At 36.7% G+C, this 19420-nt stretch overlaps 1 protein-coding gene across 1 annotated transcript in view; it reads right to left on the bottom strand.

Annotated features, from left to right (window-relative positions):
* The window catches only part of LOC137616598 (uncharacterized), an 89930-nt gene extending 71374 nt beyond the window's left edge, over positions 1-18556 (bottom strand). The window contains exons 1-2 of the mRNA XM_068346493.1: positions 17875-18556; positions 12905-12980 (exon numbers count right to left, since the gene is read on the bottom strand). Of these exons, the coding sequence (XP_068202594.1) occupies positions 12905-12980; positions 17875-17946 (148 nt within the window). The 5' untranslated portion in view covers positions 17947-18556. The remainder of the gene's footprint in view (positions 1-12904; positions 12981-17874) is intronic.
* Positions 18557-19420: the final 864 nt, after the last annotated feature.

Genomic DNA, 19420 nt, shown 5'->3' with positions numbered 1-19420 from the left:
TATTTTTAATGAAAAGGAATGTCTTTAATTATAATAGAAATGTTTTTTAACCTAATTCGATCGAGGAGACATTTTTGCGATTTCAGTGAAAAGGAATATCTTTAATAATATCAGAAAAAGTTCTTGAACCTAATTTGATCTAGGAGACATGGTTGCTATTTCTTTAAAAATGAATATCTTTAGTCATAATAGACAAATTCTTGAACCATATTTGACCTAGGATACATGTTTGCCATTTCAGTGAGAAGGAATACCTTTAATAATAGAAAAATTCTCGAACCAAATTCGATGGAGGGGACTTGTTTGCTTATGATATAATGTGGTCAGACTCCGCTTCTGGCAATAACCGATACGGGAGAGATAGATGGAAAGATGATGCTTCTTCTGAAAAAAGAAAAAAAAAAGCCTTATACAGTTGGTGCTATAAAATCTTTACTTTTCCTTCAATGTCGTATAGCTACTCTGCTTCAATGGGGTTAATGGTGGGTTCCCTAAAGATGTTTACTTTCGGAGATCGTGTTTTATCCGGGCAAAATGATAATGATTTCAGACTTAGAAGAACATGAAATGCGTGCTTCAGCTCTCTCTCTCTCTCTCTCTCTCTCTCTCTCTCTCTCTCTCTCTCTCTCTCTCTCTATGAAATATTTCATTTACGTAACATCTATGGATCCTTAAAATGTGCATGATAACCCCCCCCCCCCTCTCTCTCTCTCTCTCTCTCTCTCTCTCTCTCTGAAATATTCCATTCACGTAACGTCTATGGATCCTTAGAATGTGTATGATAACACCCCCCCTCTCTCTCTCTCTCTCTCTCTCTCTCTCTCTCTCTCTCTCTCTCTCTCTCTCTCTCTCTCTCTCTTTCTCTATGAAATATTTCATTTACGTAACATCTCCGGATCCTTAAAATGTGTATGATAACCCTCTCTCTCTCTCTCTCTCTCTCTCTCTCTCTCTCTCTCTCTCTCTCTCTCTCTCTCTCTCTCTCTCTCTCTCAGATTTTATATGAAATCCAGTGTTTTACGTAAAGTTTTGGGCTACTTAAAATGACTGGGATAACTAATCTCTTCTTGTCTCTACCTCTCTGTCATTTAATTTGAGAAACAATATGTATATATATATATATACATTCATATATATATATATATATATATATATATATATATATACATACGTATATATACATATATATGTGTGTATATATACATATGTATGTATATATATATATATATATATATATATATATATATATATATATATATATATATATATGTATATATATATATATATATATATATATATATATATATATATATATATATATACATATATATATATATCAATTCTCCAGCTTGTTAAACTATTGGAGTACCATTAGGACATGTTCCAATGAGCCTAAACACTTTTAGAGGAACCTCCTGTGTGATTTTCTAGTGCAGTAGTGACTGGCAGCAATGGAAATGTTTGTGATCAACACGTTATTTATTGTACAGTCTGTGCAAATGTATAAAAGAAAAAATATCCTGTTTTGTAAAAGTCCTTCGAATGATGATCGCCATCTTTTCTTCCCATTTGTAAAGAGATGTAAATGTATTTTGTAATCTAATAAAATTGCATAAAAAGCTCAGATTTTTTATGTTTCCTCTTTGGTACAGCAAATCATTTTTTAGAGTGTGGATGCAAAATTGTTATGCTTTGCTATTTTGTTTGCAAGAATATTTGGTAAAATTATAGTTTCAATCAAACTCTGATATCTGATATGAAAAGTTATTTTTTCTGGCTTAAACAGCGAGTTTTCAAGGAATCAAACCTTTATTTCCATTGCAATAAGATCTTCTACCGTTATGGACTTCCTCCCCTTCCCGACATTATTCAACACTTTTGAAGTTTGGGAAAGGCCACAGAATCTGACAAACCCACCTAACCTAACCTAGTTGTTCCTAGGTTACAGACCTAGCATATAACTAGACCCCCCCCCCTTCCCAGGTCACAAACCTTCCCAAGTCACAGACCTAGCCAGGGCAAGCCCCACGGGCCCCTTTCCCAGGTCACAAACCTTCCCAGGTCACACACCTAGCCGGGGCCATGGCCCCTTTCCCAGGTCAAAAAAACTTCCCAGGTCACACACCTAGCCGTGACCATGGCCCCCCTTTCCCAGGTCATAAACCTTCCCAGGTCACAGACCTAGCCGTGACCAAGCCCCCTGAATTCCCCCCCCCCCCTCACTAGGTGACAAACTAAATGTAAATCACAAATAAATCCTTGAATTATGATGAAATAAATCATAAATGAATCCTTACCAGAATCGCTCTTGAGACACTTAACACTTTTAGGTAACACCGAATGCTCACGCAGAAACCTATTTCCCACTTTTGGAGTTCCTTGGTAAAGTCCACGAAACCGGCCAATGACGTCAAAATAGGAAGAGGAACAACCACTGCACGTCTGCACAACAGAATTCATGACAGTCAACTGACAAGCACTGATTCTAGAAGGACGTATAAATTCCAAAATCGCAGTTAATTGGATTACTTTGAACCAAAACAACCAATCAGGTTTTAGCATTTTTTCTGTACCTATACATCATAACCAAAACCAAAGGACGATCAGACATTTTTACTCACAATGCATTAATAAAAAACAAAATGTTGTCGGGAGAGAAACTAACATGGCAGCCTAAGTACATCATTGGGATAACAGTTAGGAACAATATTCATCGATAAATATTTCGTAACCCTTAATTTCCAGAAAATTCCAGAAATTTTTCATACTAATCACCTAAAAATTTATGATATCAAGTAAAGAAAGAATAGACATCCGAATTTGGTGGAAACTGTAATAATACCGAATATTTCAATTAAGTTTTTTTGGGACTAATGAGTTTCAAAATGACTATACAAATAAGGAAAATCAAAGCAAGTGGTAAACTAGGAATCGCATAGACTTTGCAAACTGAATTCCCCTAAACTAGAGAATTAAATAATCATAAACGATTATGGAAAAAATAAGCAATCAGGTCATACACAAAAGTCTTATTTACCTGCGAACAAAAAAACTATAAGAATAAGTAAAATCTGTCATAGAAAATTTTACATAAGGAACAGTGAGGATCACTGTTCCTAACTAATCTACGTTATGCTAACTTATGAAAATAGACTAAAATGGACTAGAGTACTTATAAAAAACAATAAATTTTCACAAGCTTACCTGTAGGGTCATTACTTTGACACAAAATTGCTGACAAGCAGCCCTGATGCTACACCCTGTAGCAACCAGAGGGTTGAAGGTCTCTTCTGAGGCTGTGCGGTCGGTCTGAATGACTCCCTTTGGCACAATTGTACGTGGCATGCTTAAGAAAGTATTTATGATTAGATCTAAGAGGCAATAAATGCCATCAGAACTTTCCAAATGCACAAAAGGTTACTAAGAAAATATTTTGACTAGGATCATCTTTTGACGTAACCCGTACACTTGCCAAGCCTTTCTGAGTGGATCCTCTCCATACAACGAACTTTTTTTTAAATTAAAATATTAATTCTTTGACCTTAACATAACTGCATCATATCGTTTATAAGTTGTATTCTTTATTGGCATAACCTAAGATATTTCATATAAAAAGGACACTTACAAAACTCCAAGAACTTTAGGCTAATAAAAATATCACCTGTGTTTTTCATGACTCTAGTTCCCTTGTAGTACTTTATCAATTGTTTTTGCACTTATAGATATATTGTTTTTCAGTCGTTTGTATGAAAAGCTGAAGAATATAAGAAACCATAATGATAATGAGTGAAATATGTTTCTTAGGCTAAAGTTTGAGTGAGTTTCAAATGCTTTTATTCCAGCATTTGTGCTTTCACATACCTTGTTGACGAAAGAGGTGTGCTTTGTTAAAGCAATCATGTGCGTGTAAATATATTGGTGACTATTGGCATCCCCCGACAATTTTAATATTTTTTCGACACCTGGCTGGAATTTATGAGGGGTCAACTTTATCTACACTCATGTGTACACGAATGTATTTCATAATTAAATCTGTACAAACTTGATTTATTCATAGTCATAGCACATTATACCATTTTCCAAAAGAAAAAAAAATTCATGTTTCAGGGAAATCGAACACACATGATGTGAGAATGTTGGGATCAGAAAATCGCCATGAAACTAAGGAGGTATATCAAGATAGTCCAAAGGTGAATGTGTTGTGTGGGATCATGTATTATCGAATCCTTGTCCATTTTCCCTGAACGAGTCATCAATTATTGCAAATGTTTACTTTGACCCTTTGACTGAATATGTGGTACCACAGTTAGATAACCTTCAACCAACCATAATATACCAGCAAGATGGTGTACAGTACTACCATATCGGGAACGGCAAGGTTGGGGTTCTCAAACGTTGGGTTCGGTGAAAGGGACCAGAACATTTTTATGTGGTTTAATCACACACAGATCAGAAGATTATGGATTAGAGAAAAGTGAAATTTTAAGAAGTATTGACATGTAGAGAGAGAGAGAGAGAGAGAGAGAAGAAAGAGAGAGAGGGGGAGAGAGAGAGAGAGAGAGAGAGAGAGAGAGAGAGTGCATGATATCTAAATCACATTCATGAAATGGCAAACAAAGTATGTTATTCATTACTTCCCTTTTCTCTGACTGGACTCTGTAAAATGTATTCTTAGCTCCATTCATAAAAATTACTCGGGAGGTAAGATAACATTGGAGTGATCCAGCATAGACGTTGTGGCGGGAATGATCTGGCATGGCTGGTTCGACTCCAGTGATACAGCATGGCTGTTTGGACGTCAGTGGTCTGGCATAGCCATTGCGGCACAGTGATCTTATATAGCTGTATTGCAACAAATGATTTAGCATAGCCTTATTGGCACAAGCGATCTAGCAAGGGCGCTTTATTGTAATTAATACTGCATAACCGTTTATGCACAAGTGATCAAACATGGCATTTTGTCATGAACACTCTTGCAAAGCCAATTTGCCTCAAGTGATCTGATGTAACCATTTTGGTGCAAGTAATTTCACGAGGCCACTTTACCACGGGTGATTTAGCACGGACGTTTTAGCGCCAATGATCTTGCATTGTCGTTTTGCCACGAGTTAACTGGCATGGACAATTAGGCGCAAGTGATCTATCTTGGCCGTTTTTAGAGCGAATGAGTTGGCAGGGTCATTTTGGCACTGGTCCGTTTGGTAATTATGGTCTTTTTACTAGATGTTTTTTTCCTTTTTTATTATGATCCCGTCTTCTATATGTGCAAATACAAAATGAAACTATTCGTAATTATTTTGTAGCGGGACGTCACAAAAACAAACACTCCCACACTCTTGAATCATTCTGTCAATATTCTCAATAATACAAACTTTCCCCTTATGTCATCGGCAACTGGACTCTTGTAAAGAAGGGAAATTAAAAATAGATAATAACCTTGCAAGTATATTTCCTAAAATTAAATATATAATAACACTTAATACAAAAAAAACATTAAAATTAACTCACAAAAGCCATTACCAAAACTTAAAACGAAACACTGACAACCACAATAACAATAGTAACTTTATGAAAATATATGTTCCTGTAAGTGAGAACACTGTCGTCCACAGAAGGCCAAGCTGTCTATTAAGGCATGCCACATTTCCGAGGCATAATGATAGTTTTCGTCAATCTGAAGTAACACAATGTGTTTCATCATCATCATCACCATAATCACATCATAACTATAATTACTCAAGAAAGAGGGAATTTCTTTATCCCGATCTTGTCATCATCATCATCATCATCATCATCATTATTATTATTATTATTATTATTATTAATATTATTATTACTTGCTAAGCTACAACCCTAGCTGTAAAAGCAAGAAGCTATAAGCCCAGGGGCCCCAATAAGGAGAATAGCCCAGTGAGGAAAGGAAACAAGGCCAAACAGATATATTTTAAGAACAGCAACAACATTAAAATAAATATTTCTTATATAAACTTTAAAAACTTTAACAAAACAAGAGGAAGATAAATTAGATAGAATAGTGTGCCTGGGTGTACCCTCAAGCAAGAGAACTCTAACCCATGATAGTGGAAGACCATGGTACAGAGGCTATGGCACTACCCAAGACTAGGGAACGATGGTTTGAGTTTGGAGTGTCCTTCTCCTAGAATAGCTGTTTACCATAGCTAAATAGTCCTTACTACCCTTACCAAGAGGAAAGTAGCCATTGAACAATTACAGCACAGGAGTTAACCCCTTGAGAGAAGAAGAATAGTTTGGTAATCTCAGTGTTCTCAGGTGTATGAGGACGGAGAAGAATCTGTAAAGAATAGGCCAGACTATTCTGTGTATGTGTAGGCAAAGGGAAAGTGAACCTTAACCAGAGAGAAGGAGCCAATTAAGTACTGTCTGGCCCGTCAAAGTACCCCATAACTCTCTAGCAGTAGTATCTCAACGGGTGGCTGGTGCCCTGGCCAACCTACTACCTTAAAAAAATCAATAGAGTATAACAAATCACTTAGTAGGACACTTATAGACTATGAGAAAGCTTTTGATTCTGCCTAAACTTCAACGGTAATGAAAACCCTTCAAAGACAAGGAATAGATGAATCTTATGTCAAAACACTTAAAGGTATCTATTGTATACAGGTAGTACTACTAATCTAATACTACAAATAAAGAGAAAATTCCGACTGAAAAAAACAAAGGAGTTAGACAGGGAGACTCCATTACCTATAGTGTGCCTAGAAGAAGTTTTTAATCATTTACTTTTGGAAAAGGTAGGAATTAACATTAATGAGGATATAATATTTGCAGACGGTTTAGTTCTATTCAATTAATCATAGGAGGCATAACAAAAGATAATATAAGATGTGAATAAAGAAAACATAAATGGAAATGAATATGAGTAGAACTAAGATAATGTTTAATAAAAATACAGAGACAAATAAGGGTTATGGACGAACCTCTAGAGGCTGTTAATGAATATACGTACTTAGCACAGGCAATAAGTAACCCAGTCACCAGGGGGGGGGGGGGGGGGGGGGGGGGGGCACGCCAGCCTCAACTTGGTGCCAGTCCCAAGCCCGGGTAAATGGGGAGGGTTGGCGGCTTGGATGGAAATGGAGGTACAGGGAACGAGAAGGAGAGGGAGACCAAAGCGAAGGTGGATGGACTGTATCAAGGATGACCTTCGATATATATATATATATATATATATATATATATATATATATATATATATATATATATATATGTATATATATATATATATATATATATATATATTTATATGTATATATATATATACATATATATGTATATGTAAATATAGATATATACTATATATATATATATGTATATATATATATACATATATATATATATATATATATATATATATATATGTGTGTGTGTGTGTGTGTATGTGTGTACACATATTTATAACGTAAACTTGAAATTTTGTCAAAAGATTCTCTTTTAAAAAGGTCTTTAGAAAAGGCTTATTTTCTCCGAGTTACATAGAAAAATGAAATAAAATAATCCTTTAGATAACGAATGAAATAAGCAACAGTTTTTCTTCAGGTGACTATGTCAGTTGAGTATCCTCATGTTTTGGTATAATCACAGCTTTGCGCACAGATAAAAGTCTTTTATTTACCTTCGCTGATCTGTGGCAGCTAATCAAAATGCCCTCTCTGGGATGAAAGGTATTCCTGTAACTCATAGAGTGGTGCCGAAATCTTGCTTAACCATTTTATTATATTCAATCGTATTTACATTTGCAATTACTATAGTCAATTCTTTTAAGTGAGGCAGATTTGCACCGACTCGCAGGGGTGCCCTTATAGCTCGTCAAAAGTTTCCCGCTATTTGATTGGTTAGATTTATCTTGTTCAACCAATCAGCGATCAGGAAATTTTTCCGAGCTAAAAGGGCACCCCTGCGAGTCAGTGCATTGCGCCTCGTTAAAAAAGAAAAATGAGTATAGAGTTTTACAGCTGTTCAAAATTTAGTGGTTACGCCTATCTATTTAGAAAGAGGTCTGTCCAGTGTGTGATCCATACGAAGAACATTGAATCGGCTTTATCTTTCGACAGACAATGCTATGTTGATCAGATGTACTTGTTCCAGACCCTTCTTGCCTCTTGTTTGAAGTAAGTGCCCCGAAAGGAATAGATTAGCCAGTTCCAAGAAGATCCAGCCACACACAGCCACCATATTATAAAGTGATATAATGGATGGATGGAAAAGTCTCCATCTTCATTTGCAAAGGTTTTAATAATGATCGTATAAGCTATTGGTGAACAGGAGACTAGGAAAAGTAAGACCATCATCAGGAAGGTGCGAGTCACTACTTGTATCTTTTCACCGTGTCTCTGGTCGTGAATTCTTATGGCTTGCTGGATATTTTTCGGTTCTTCAAAATTATATACGATCAACAATGCAATAGAAGCTGTTATAACTATTATTCCTGCTATGCCGCCTATGAATAGCTGTGTTTTGAATACTATTGATGAGACAGAAACACCCTTCGTCCCAATATTTAAGGTCAATTTGGTGACTGGATCGAAGTAACCCTCTAAGGAACCTTTATCTTTTATGCCAATTAAAAGGGAGCAGGTGATGTTCCAGAGCCAAGTGGTGATGATTGCAATCCGTATGTGTCTATCTTTGAAAGAAAGCATTTTCAACATGAGAAGGCGGTCAATGCCCAGCAAAGCCAGTGTCATTAACGATGACATGATAGATATGTTCATTGTTATACCAGTAAATGCTGCCCATCCCTCTCTTCGAAATTTCAGGTCATTGAAGCCTCCCAGCTGAATACCTGTTATATTTTTAAAGTTCTCTAAGGGCTCCTTGTCAGTTAGGTTATACAGTGTAAGTTCACCTTTCATGAGGGAATGGGTATCAATCACTGCTTGCAGAGATGATGTTATGCCTATCAGTAGATCCGCCAATGCTAACGACATGTATAACATAAAGGCATGTTTTTTAAATAGTTTCGAAACGATGATTATCGTTATGACTAATATATTCCCTGTTATTGTTATGGTGGTGATCATGCAGACAACAGCAAACAAAATGGTTTCTATAATCCTACAATTTTCAGGGAGGTACTCCCATTCTGACGTAGCGTTAGTATCATTCGATGCCGTTATCTGATTGTAATTACAAGTTGGCCAAAATTTGTTAAAGAATATTTTTTTTGAAATCTTTTAAAATGCTCAATGGAAGGATTTCCAAACAAGGTGCGCTGGAAACATCATCTGCGCCTGGTCCAATTACATATACATCCGGTGATTTCAATAGAAAACGTATCATTTTGGATATTCTCGATGCATTGTGTATTATTGGTTAAGTTGGCAATTACTAATATCTGAAGAATTTTCTGTATGGATTCAAGCTTTTTACATCAGGTTATATTTCCGTTATATTTAAATCAGAATTTTTGTTTAGGGTGAGGATTCCTCCCCTGAGGTCTGGTTTATTAAATCCAAATGTCAACCAGAAAATCTTATTTGCATCATTTTCCTTAAATTTCGACGAGGATTCGTGTATCAGCCATGCCATATCCAGAGTCGCTGGATAAACAAGGAACTGAAAGAAACGTGTTTCATAGTCTGAACCATCCTTAATTAGACTTTTGCAGTGCTCACTGTTGTTAGTGTGTAGTGACCCATCATAACAGGTTCGTTCTCTCGCGATGTCGTTGAAGGTTATATTTGCCCTTCTGATGGAGGTCAAGAGAACGACTGTATTATTATTGCAGAGGCTTTCTAAACTATCTGTTTCATTACGCCAGAAGAGATATAGGTTTTTATCTCCCGCATGATCTGTGCAATCGTGGAAAATTATCCAATTCAATGGACTCCAAATTGATCTATTGTCTGTTAATTTAGTGAAATGTTTATTGGTTTTAACTGTGCAATTTTTAACTTCGATTTTCTGCAGGAGTTCATAAGCTGACTGTTTACTCTTAAAGACAGGAATATTAAACAGCTCGATATGAGATTCTAAAGTAATGTTTGATGCTTCAAAACTCCTGTATACCGTTGTATTGATAATTACATTAGAGGCAATTAAGGCCTGTAACATATAATTTGAACGTATAATTGAATGATTGATGTTTCCGTTAAGGGCTACAATAGATTCTTTCTCAGAAATATGTGCAAAAACCCATGAGTGTGAGGATGCTTACACCATGGCTTATCTTTAGGCGTCATAAAATTGCTAAGAATAGTGACTTTTTTTTGTGTTGCAGTGAATTTGTTTGTATCGTTAGTGATAAAAACGATTCCTTTTTCGATTTGCGGTATTTTGAATGAATGGGAACACAGCGTTTTGTCTTCAGAGCATGAAACTGAATTTTCTACTTCTTTTTTACAATGGTCAGGTGAACTGTCAGTCAAATTTATAAAGGTCACGTTAGATAGATGTGTATAGACATCCATACATAGTAAGTCTTTACATTTCTCTAACAGTGTTTGATTGTTGATTTGCAGGTACACTAATGTTTTGCTATAATTTCTGGTGTCGTTTTGAAACTCACATTGCCAGGGTAGGGATGACATGTACGTGGCTTTAGCCTTGGTCGAAGTTTTGTTGCAGTTGTTAAATAATTCCCTCACCGTTTCCCACCTGCTTTCATTTTTGACGTGTATGACGGGATACCAAAGAACTGTGTTTATGTCCGTCTGCAGATAATCCCAAGTAAAACTTTCGTCATCGATGAGATCTTCGCAGGATTTATCAGTCTGATTCTTTACTTCAGACCTTAGTTTTCCCCTGACACATTGAATGGCTCTTTTTCTATCCATTCTAAAGAAGATAGACAAGTTGCTTTCAATGAAGGTGCCGTCAACTGTAAGAAAAGAAGATAGCATTTTAGTAATGTAGATTTTTAAAGTTTATCAAAAAGAAGTGATATTCATGTTACTTCTGTTGAGGACATATGAAGTTTAATTGCATTTATACATTAAATAGGTTTTTATGAGACTATTACGTACACATTATTTCTACCCAGAGAAGCTACTAACATTATTGTCACTTATAACATGTTCAAATATATACTTAATTACACGTGTCAGAATGTACCACCACAATTGTGCACGCCGCTGTCATAACCCTTCTCCACACACAAACAAACAAACATAGTGTTCATCAAGTATCTGTACAATTTGTAAACATATTACTAAAACGCTGATGAAATATCTAAATCAAATTTGGTCTACATACTCAGGAGTTATCGATAATTTTCACATTGCATTTGTGTATGTCAAGTACCCTCTTATTGAAAGAGATGCTGTTGAATGAATACTTAAAGATAGTAATTTCTCATGAAAAGGCACAATGTGTGCCATGGTCTACTGAAACAAATTCTGATAAAGAGACTGAACAATACTACATAACTAAGTATGGAAGAAATTCATCATCCCGTCCATCAATTATGCATGGAAAAAGAAGTTTGTGGATACAGGGAAAGTGTTAAATGCAGGAAAGAGTGGACGACCAAGAACATCTGAGGAAAACATTAAACGTGTATAGTCGCCGCAAAGATTCCAAGCGAAATAAGCTCCACCCCATGATGACGTCATAGCCAATCACTTTGTCTCCCTTGTTAGCAGCGGTCACAGTACATCCCCTTACAAATTTGTGATCGCTATTATTATTACTATTATTATTATTATCATTATTATTATTATCTAAACTACAACCCTAGTTCGGAAAGCAAGATGCTACAAGCCTAGTTGCTCCAACAGTAAAAAATAGCCCAGTGACGAAAGGAAATAAGGGAATAAATAAACAATTTAATCATACCATATTTTCATCTTTCTCTGAACGAAGAAGTCCATTCTTACCAAAGAATGGTTTTCAATGTATTATTTTGCATTCTTACCTTCCAAATCTGTGTCTGAACAACTTTTTTCCAAATTTGTGCTTTGTTTGGATAGTTCGTTCTCTGGAGGGTTGGATATCTCATTTCCAGGACCTGTAGGATAGAGATATATAATAAATAAATCTTTCACGAAACGTCTTCGATATGTTTTCAATGTTCTTGAAATGTATTCTGACTGTTACTAAAAAGTTAGCAGTAATTTAAGAGGGTCATTTATACCTTCACTACATATTAAATGACAGCTAAGAGCTTTTTATTACCACACACACACACAAACACACACACACACACATATATATATATATATATATATATATATATATATATATATATATATATATATATGTATATAATATATATATAATATATATATACAGTATATATATATGTATGTATATATATATTATATATACATATATATATATATATATATATATATATATATATATATATGTATCATCAGCCATTATTTTTTCCCCGCAAAAAAAAGGCCTCAGACATTTTCTTTTACTAGCGCCTGTTTATGGTCTTTCTATATCAGTCCACACCCGAAAACTTAATTAGTTTGTCAATCCACCATCTTTTCTTCCTTCCTGAGCTTCTTTTGGAATCTCTAAGGAGCGATTCGGTTATTCTTAATGTCGATCTATTATCTTTTACATATATATGCAAGTGAAGAGACATGTCTGAGGCCCTTGTCCTGCAGTGGAATAGACACGGCTGATCATGATTTTATATATATATATATATATATATATATATATATATATATGTGTGTGTGTGTGTGTGTGTGTGTTTTATATATATATATATATATATATATATATATATATATATATATATATATATATGTATATATATATATATATATATATATATATATATATATATTATATATATATATATATATATATATATATATATATATATATGTGGGTGTGTGTGTGTGCGTGCACGTGCGTGTGTGAATGTATATATAAAATATAAAAAAGAAAGCCTGCCACTCACCTGCAGTAGTCAATACAGGCAGTATGAGAAGAACTATGAAAATGAGATATTTTCTATCTGCAGAATCCTCTGTCATCTGTAAAGATATTGCAAAATATTATTGTGTAACATTTTGAACAATTTTTATGTATTTACTGGCATTGTCCATAGACCATCAACCTCTTTCATATAGGTTAAATGCACAACTGACTACTTAAGGATCCTTATTGAGATGTTCACATTTTTAAGATGCAGTAGTTTGCGATCGTCTTATTCAAACTTATACCCCATTTTGAAGTATCTCTTTTTAACAGGCATTTTTATAGTAAAGACCATTCCTGTATCTTAAGTGAGAACTGTAATGCACGTATATGTCATACACACTCAAACATTGTAAAGCGATCTCTCTCTCTCTCTCTCTCTCTCTCTCTCTCTCTCTCTCTCTCTCTCTAAAGATAGAATAACCTGTTTAAGCTTGGCATTGCACGTTTCATGATATTAAAGTTTTTATGTCATTGTTATCCTTAAGCATTTGTGTATATTATTATTATTTGCTAAGCTATAACCCTAGCTGGAAAACCAGGACGCTATAAGCCCTGGGGCTCCAACAGGGAAAATAGCTCAGTAAGAAAAGGAAAAATAAAATATTTTAAGAACATTGAAATGAAAATCTCCTATACAAACTATAGAAACTTTAACAAAACAAGAGGAAGAAAAATAACATAGAAAAGGGTGCCCGAGTATATCCTCAAGCAAGAGAACTCTAACCCAAGACAGTGGAAGACCATGGTACAGAGGCTAAGGTTCTACCGAAGACTAGAGAGCAATGGTTGGATTTTAGAGTGTCCTTCTCCTAGAAGAACTGCTTGCCATAGCTATAGAATCTCTTCTACCCTTACCAAGAGGAAAGTGTAAAGAATACGCCATATTATTCAGTGTGTATGTAGGCAAGGGGAAAATGAACCGTAACCAGAGTGAAGGATCCAATGTAGGACTGTCTGGACAGCCAAAGGACCCCATAACTCTCTAGTGGTAGTATCTCAACGGGTGGCTGGTGCCCTGGCCAACCAACTATCAACTTGTTATTTCGCAGCAATAAACTAGTCATGTTCAGCCCGCCTTTTTGTGAAGACCTAACCACAGCCTACAATATTGGTGATCTACAGAGTGACCAGCTGCCCAGTGCCTACCCACTCACCCTTGCACCTTACTCTCTGACAATACAGCCCACCGATCCTGACTCTTCTATCCATGCCGCATCAAGGAAATTGCCCCACTTAGCCAGCAGAGAAGCATTTGCCTGGTTTCAGCACGCCAAAGTTCAGTTTCACATCAAGGGCATGACACGCTTAGGCAGCAAAGCAGACTATGTCCTCGTGGTGGTCCCTGAGGACACTTTCCTGTAAATCTCCGATTTGCTTTGAAACCAAGGGGATGCCCCAATATAGTATGGCACCATCAAAACATATCTCCTGGTGTAGTACTCACCATCGCCAACCACCCATATAGCTAAGCTTTTTCAGCTTACTTAACAACTATTGGGGGACCAAAAGACTTTGATCACCCTAAGGAAAATTACCAGTATCGCTTACTTGCAACCTGCCACAGAGCAGTTCTCCTCGGCAAGTGCCCTTTGGGTACGATGTCTACCCAAAACCTGTATACATTGCCATCCTCAATATAGATACTATGCCCATGATGGACTTGATTACCAAAGTCGACACCCTTACGGACAGCCACTTCACCACCTTCAAGACCTCCATCAATACTTCCACTCCTGAGGAAGAGGACAAGTACTCAACACTAAAAACTGACTTGAACGTGGTAAGACAAAGACACGCCCCTATTGGCATACCGGAGTGGCAACAAAGCCAACCACCACCTACATATTCCGCCCCTCGCTCATGCCCCAACTAACAATTTCTACAGCCACTTACTGACTCTCATCAACTGCAGTAATGCTACTACCTCTCCAGAATCGGGGCTGCTGCGAAGAAATGTACAGATGGTTGTCAATGGCCAAAAACCTTGTAAGTAGGTCATCGCTTGTGGCGGTAGACTCCCCTATCACTAATCTTTTATTTTTACATGATGCAGGTACTGATGTGTGGATTTTTGGTAGACACTGGTGCTTGCCGTTCTCTTCTACCAATGTCCCTCTCCCAGACACGACAGTGTCATTCTAAGCCTGCTGTGTTTTCTGCCTGGTAGCTGCCAACGGATCTGAGATCTCCACCAACAGATACAAGACACTCACAATAGCGTTTGGAAGCGCAAAATACCATTGGAAGTTTCTCGTAGCCGACAGTACATTGCCAATAATCGGTAGGGATTTCCTTTACCATTTCCTCCTCATGGTTGACATAGTCAACCCAGACTCATACTTATCTATACCTCAGACCTCGCACTCCACATCAGTCCACCCACCGATGCCTATGCCCATTTCCTCACGACGTACCCAGAAGTCTTCCAACCAGAACTCCACCAAACGCCCATGGTTCCCGTCAAGCACGGTATTTATCACCATATCAAGATGACTGAGCCTATGGTATTTGCCCGATTCAGGCGTCTGGACCAGATCTTGATAATCTATTGTCACTGCCCGGCATGGCCACCACTCTTGCTACCCCTTTACATCTCCCTCATGGGAAAGTCAAAAGAACTGGAATGGGGTCCCCTTCAAGACGCGGTATTCTGCAGCACAAAGTATACCTTATCAATAGCTGCTGCTTTCAATTTTCACGGGCCACATGCACCTCTCCTTCTGTCCACCATTACCAGTGACGTTGCTATTGGTGCAGTACTCGAGCAGACGATCAACGGTCATTGGCCGTCTTTAGTAGAAAACTGTCCAAGGCAGAATCCGGCCACTCTACCTTCAACCGCGAATTGCTGGCGGTGCATTTAGCCTTACTGAAGCCTTAGAACATAAGTTAGTTACAACTCAGAGAGATATGGAAAGAATAATGATGGAGTAACACTAAGAAACAGATAAAGAGCAACATAGATGCGAGAAAACACTAAAGTAGATGTTCTAACAACATGTAGGAAAAAGAAATGAATACGGGCAGGACACATAATAAAAATGGCCTATAGTGGCTAGGCATTAAGAATAACCAAGTGGTTCCTTAGAAATTGCAAAAAAGCAGGGAAAGAAGGGGAGGACGATGGATTAACAAGCTATGAAAATTTACTGGTATAGACCGGTATAGAAAGACCCCGAACGACGGGAGTGGAAGGACATGTCTGAAGCTTCTACTCTGCAGTGGACTAGCCACAGCTGATGATCATGAGAGATATATATATATATATATATATATATATATATATATATATATATATATATATATGTGTGTGTGTGTGTGTGTGTGTGTGTGTGTGTGTGTGTGTGTAGTTTCTCTTGTCATTGCGACAGGTAAATAAAGGGAAAACAATATAAATTGTTGTCGCATTTACATGTGTGGTATCACTGATATTCATCAATGGAGAAAATTTTGCTGTTATTATTGCAAGAACTCTCGTTCATTTTGGAAATACCTGGCCTTACTTTCATATATTTTGTTTTTCTTTTACTATAACAGTCTAATGCTTACTACGTCTTTCTCATCTTCGTAACAACTGCTTCATCTTTCTTTTATTATACTTTTATAACCATTTCCTCACATGCATATCTTCACATCTTAGTATCCTTCAATCAATCCTCAAATATTCTCATGTACAAAAAAAAAAAAAAAAAAAAAAAAAAAAGATCTCGACCACTACTTCAGATAACTTTCCTGTTGCAGGGTCTTGGAAACGATCCAAAAGATGAGGTCATAATAAAGTTTAAGTTCTTGTACATTTAACCAGTAACATTTATATTATGACCAACAGTATCAACATGCAATTGTATCATAAACATACTCATGTGCATCAATGTGTTTGCGTAGGTCTGTCACGTCATTTTCCTGTGATTACGTTGTCTAAGTAATTAGTGAACACTTTTCAATATCTTTTAGATGTTTTTTTCTTCATAGATATATAATTTCGTGGTAGTCGTATCTGAAGCAGACGTTGGACTCACTGTGTAATCATTCATTGAGATTGCACGCTATATTGGGAAAGTATCCTGTGGTTTTGGAAAGCCGGTTGCTTTTAGAACATCGGGAGACAGGTTACCTTGAACACATTAGGGTGCAGGTTATCTTTAATATATCAGGAACTCCAGTGAGCAGCTTAATTCTAAAACTTTGGTTATGCAGCTTATCTTTAAGATATCAGTAAACGGCTTATCTTTCAAATATCTGTAAGCTGCTTACATTCAAAATATCAGTAAGCTGCTTACATTCAAAATATCAGTAAGCTGCTTACATTCAAAATATCAGTAAGCTGCTTACATTCAAAATATCAGTAACCAGTTCACTTTAGAAATATGAATAAGCATCTTACTTGTAAAAGAATAGTAAGTGGGTTATCTTTGAAATATTTATAAGCTGCTTACTTTGAAAATGTCGATAGTCAGCTCGCTTTTAGAATATCAGTGAGCCACTTACTTTAGAAATATAGGTAAACAGTGTACTTTTAAAATATCAATAAGCATTTTCCTTTAATATATCAGGAAGATGCTTCCCTTTAAAATATCAGTAAACAGATAACCTTTAAAATATCAGTAAGCAACCTACCTTTAAAATATCAGTAAGCAACCTACCTTTGAAATATCAGTAATTGGCTTTCCTATAAAATAACAGCAAGCAGCTTACGTATAAGATATCAGTAATACGCTTATCTTAAAATATCAGTAAGCCCCTTTCCTTTACAATATCAGTAAGCAGCTTTCCTTTAAAATATCGGTAAGCAGCTTACTTTACGATATCATTAAACATCCTACTTTCAAGATATTAATGAGCAGGTTACTTTTGAATAGCCAAGAACAGATTTGTCAATGAAGATTATGATATTGTTACTTGCATATCAATATTAGAAGTACAATAAAATCGCAGTTAAGAGCTTACCTTCGACAAAGCCTTACAGGCCCTCAACACGACTTTTATGTTTTGAGTCCAGGTCATCTTTGATATATCCATTACCTCGTTCCAGGTAACGACTAAACGACGAAACCCGCCCACCCATAACAGGCCTCCAGTTGAAGCTATGGAGCGTTCTCTCAAAGTGAGTACTCGTTTTCAACAATCTATCCTTGGAAATGATGTCTGCTCTTTTTAGCTTCACTGATATCTGTAGGTTTTCATCAACTTTCTTCCCCCTTCTCTCAGAGTTGGACTTAGAGATCCTGGCACTTGGGACACCTGATTATCCCCAATCAGTCATCCACTGACTAATAATCGATACTTATTCAAATTCGCATTAACTGGGACAGTGTCCCGTCGATTTCCTTCGTAGACTAACCCTCACTGTACGCTAAACAAGACTGACTACTCGGCGGCTGCATTCTGGGTAGTCTTGACTGTGGGAGGGGGGTTGGGAGAACCTGTTTCCTGCCAGTTGAAGTTGCATCCCAACCTTTCGGAAAATAGGAAATATCCTAAATCTTCGTGCTTTCCTCTTCCTTCTTTTCTTGTTCATCCTCATTGTCACGACAATGGCAATTAATTAAATCATTAATATTCAAGAGGTGGGTCAGACAAAGTTGAATTTGTATTGAGCAATATATTTTCACAAATAAATCATACACAGGTTTGAGCACTTTTAATTAAGTCTATAAATTTCAATCTTGCAATGTTTTTTAAATAAAATACGTGCTCTTCATATCATGGTAGCGATTTACATAAAACAACTTGGGAGAAGAACGGCCAGGGGACGAAGACTTAACATTTACGTGAGTACAGTTTTTAAAGGCAGTATAAAAGTCCAAGATAAATTCGAAGTCTAAAAACGAGGGTTTTGGTTATGGCAAAGGGGCAAGAATTGTTACAACTTATCCGTTTGTTACGTTAGGCCCGACTGATGCATGTCCTGCGGGCATCGTAAGGCTTCACCGGCATTGTAGGGTGTGACCTCATGACGTCAGAAGAGAATGACCAATCAGATCCATAATCGTCACAGCAATCCAGATACAACGGGTAGGCCTAAGCCCTCCTGAGCCGTTGTTCCCTCGGGTCCCGCCTTTCGACTCCCCCACCAAATCTGCAAGATAAGGAGGGAGGCAGAAAACCGTTCGTTGGCAGTTTGGCATGGAGACAACCTCTTCTCCAGTGGATGCTGATGAATCACACTCCACCCCAGGCGAGCCGGTGACCAGAGGTCATTCATATGACCTCAAATAGAGATTCACAAACAAACAGGGTGTACGTGGCATCATACGTATTCTGTAACAAGAAGTGCGGGTCCACAAACGTATGGTATTCATTATTTTCATTTGAACTAAGAAATCTGATATGAATAAATATTATTATTATTATTATTATTATTGTTATTGTTATTGTTATTGTTGTTGTTGTTGTTTCCTTGTAATCCATATTGGTTGCTTTACCCGAGGAAATAATGAGGAATCTTTTTTAATCGTCTGTACGTAAGGCCACAATTGAATATCATCCTCAT

Source organism: Palaemon carinicauda, chromosome 22 (genome assembly GCF_036898095.1).
Source record: "Palaemon carinicauda isolate YSFRI2023 chromosome 22, ASM3689809v2, whole genome shotgun sequence".
In the NCBI taxonomy this organism is placed as follows: domain Eukaryota; kingdom Metazoa; phylum Arthropoda; class Malacostraca; order Decapoda; family Palaemonidae; genus Palaemon; species Palaemon carinicauda.
Note: the sequence above shows the minus strand (reverse complement) of the source record. Positions and strands in the feature narration are given on the sequence as shown.